General features: G+C 25.9%; 1 protein-coding gene across 2 annotated transcripts; it reads right to left on the reverse strand.

The window, feature by feature from the left end:
* Positions 1-866: 866 nt before the first annotated feature.
* Positions 867-2,760, reverse strand: LOC132905680 (probable small nuclear ribonucleoprotein Sm D1). Of its 2 annotated transcripts, none has more exons than XM_060957236.1 (4): positions 2,643-2,760; positions 2,273-2,349; positions 1,992-2,189; positions 867-1,062 (listed from the first exon to the last, which is right to left on the reverse strand). In XM_060957236.1, the coding sequence occupies exons 2-4, from the start codon at positions 2,340-2,342 to the stop codon at positions 980-982; spliced, it is 351 nt and encodes a 116-aa protein (XP_060813219.1). In that variant the 5' UTR covers positions 2,343-2,349; positions 2,643-2,760; the 3' UTR covers positions 867-979. The 2 variants fall into 2 exon arrangements, with proteins under 2 accessions (XP_060813219.1, XP_060813218.1); XM_060957235.1 differs by having other exon boundaries at positions 2,558-2,751.
* Positions 2,761-2,997: the final 237 nt, after the last annotated feature.

A 2,997-nucleotide genomic window follows, 5' to 3' on the forward strand; every position in this document is an offset into this window, starting at 1 on the left:
TCTGAGTAACTTCTTCCTATACATATAAATGTACAACCGTTACTCGATGTATATAGCTTCTAAAATACATTCACAAAAAATTATAAATTTAGGTTACGATTCTAGAATTCACTTCATTCTAGAATAAGCGGCTACATTTTTATATAGCCTAATCTAAACGTACTCTTACTTATAAATAACAAAAAACAGCAATGAATTATAAATTGTTCTCTGGCCGTCATTCGGTGACTAGTAACGCTGGCGTGAAATAATTTTTGATGAATAGATTGATATATGAAATATTGCACTTTATTCTGATATTCAGTTGATCAAAAATGTTCAACTGAATATTACAACAATTCAACAAATATACCTATTATCATTGATAAATTTAATTTTTTACAGAACAAAAATTTATAAAATAAATAGTTGAATAATATATATGTATACGTAAATTTAGTATTAAATAGAAATTGCTTTATAACTTGAAAAACTACAGCCGGTTGGCGATTACTTGTATAGGAAAAAGTTGTTCAAAATGATAACTTTGACAACATATTTCAAGAGCATTGAAGAGGAAACCATACTTCTAAATAATTACCAGAATTCTTCCTATAAGAAAGTGCGAAATGAAATGTATGCAATTTTGCTTCCTCTCAGATGAAGCCGCTCAGTAAGATCTGAGCGCAAAAAATATCAGGAATACTAAATATAGAACCTATTATCATTAATCTGTAAGATTTTCTATGTAGTAATCGCAATCGCTACGAACTCTTGTATTCATTTTGCATTCTTCCTGCAGTTGTATTTCTAGATATGTTTAATAAGTAAATGATAAACATTTCTACCAATAAAAGTATAATATAACAATTAAAAGTTCTGATAAGTCTCAAAAACATTACAATTTATTTTCGTATTATATAATACATTGCGTCAGTATTTTTTAAGGTGCAAAATATTGAATTAATTATTTCAATGAAACATATAATAATGTGCGTAACTATCGTCTACCCCGTCCTCGTCCTCGTCCACCTCGACCACCTCTCGTACCACGTCCGCCACGCCCTCGACCACGTACTGCTCCTAAAAGTAATATAAATATAGAAACAAAAAATATATATAAAATAGAATGTTTATTGTCATTGATAATATAAAAATATGTTTACATATTTTGATTAATAAATGTATTTCGACACACCACACTATTTTATCCCTATTGAATTTGAATGTTTGTAATTAAATTATCCTATCTTGAACTAATTATAAAAGCTACTTTAATTAGAAATATACAAAAATAAAAAAACTTCAGTAGCGTATGTAATATTGCATACTTAAGTAAAGAGAGAGTAAAACAATTGTTTTAAAAAATTAAAATAATTGTTACATGAAATATATCTGAAAAGTATAAAACTTTATTAAGGAACAATGTGTAAATACACATATGAGAGAGAGAGAGAGAAAGAGAGAGAGAGAGAAATTAATATATTATGAATGTAATAAGTAATAAAAAATAAAATTGACTAGTTTCTAAAGTCTATCGACGTTATTTACAAATTTCATTTGAATAACATTTTTTAGAAAGAATGTTTGATTAGTTAATTATACATATAATCACATCAAATTCTTATCTAAACAAACAAACAAAAGTAATATCTTTCTAAGTAACTCAATTTATTCTTGTAATTTATCCAAGTGAAAGAAAAATATGTATTAACACATTGTTGACCAATCACAAATAAGTTCGCATTTATGTTAGTCATGTTATTTGTTTCTTAATAAAATAGACAGTCAACAATACGTTAACAATATCTATTGGGACTTTTAATAAGATAGGCCTTTCTGTTTAGAATTACTACTAAATTTAAAATAGCATACAAACCATTAATAAATTTTTATATTCTTTTATAAAAAGTATTTGCAATCTTTATATTATTTTTAATATAAAAAGCATGTATACACTTTCTCATACTTGTAAATTAATAATAGTAACTAATATTGTTATATTTACAAACCTCGTGCAGCCTCTTTCTTTTTTGCTTTTGCTTTTGGTGTGTCGTCTATGAGCAAAGTTTCAAGTGGCAGTGAATCTGGTAATATATAATACCTTATATTATTGCCTCGTAAACTTAATGTATCTAATTGTACAGGATCCCTATTCTTTATTGTCATTTTTACAGTCTTTAAATGCGTATTCATTGCCACATCTACTCCTATAAGTGAATATTCAACAAATATTATTCAATTTTAAGGGAAATATAAACATGAAGATTTTTTATAGGTTATGATGACATACCGGTAATAGTACCATGTACTTGAGTACCATTCTTCAATTCTATTGTTACAGTCTCATGACTGAGTTTCATTAAAAATCTGAAATAGTTATAACAAGTATATTATAAACACAATTTAGAAGATTCAAAAATATCAGATGTCATAAAACATAGTAATAATCTTTACCAATCCAATTAATTATTCACATATATAGTCTTAATCTTAATACTTCTACTTGATCTTAAACTTTTTGTTTGATAAATATTTTATTACTTCTTACTGAATTATTACAAATTAATATACTTACCTTACTAGTTTCATGATGATGTTTGATGTTATGTTTATCTTACAATAAAAGATTACAACCTCAATTTCATACCGTATTTTCTTACCTATACCATACAGAATAGTGTATTTCTTGTGTTCCAAAAACTTTTCATATCTGTTCAATCTACTCGAAGTTCCAACCACGTTCTAACTGTGCCCCTAACTGTCTCCTGCTCGTACTCATACTTATAACCATAGAGTATGTGCAAAATCTTATAAAAACTTATGTCATAGTCATTTATATATTTCGTATAAAATTATTAGTAACAAAATAATTAAAAAATTGTTGTACATAACAATAATAAATACAATTTATAAATATAATTTATAAAATAAAACTAAAATGCGCAGAGAAATATTTCATTTGATGTTCTTAAATATTATTGTATATGTAAAAGCAATATATTGATATCTTTTTAC

The sequence above is a fragment of the Bombus pascuorum genome, chromosome 3 (genome assembly GCF_905332965.1).
Source record: "Bombus pascuorum chromosome 3, iyBomPasc1.1, whole genome shotgun sequence".
NCBI lineage: Eukaryota > Metazoa > Arthropoda > Insecta > Hymenoptera > Apidae > Bombus > Bombus pascuorum.

Excerpts from the sequence above, each read along its gene's own strand:
- LOC132905680 (XM_060957235.1), bottom strand. Across the intron at positions 2,190-2,272 it reads AGTACATGGTACTATTACCG|GAGTAGATGTGGCAATGAAT; the intron begins GTATGTCATCAT and ends ATTCACTTATAG. Across the intron at positions 1,063-1,991 it reads AAAGAAAGAGGCTGCACGAG|GAGCAGTACGTGGTCGAGGG; the intron begins GTTTGTAAATAT and ends TATTACTTTTAG.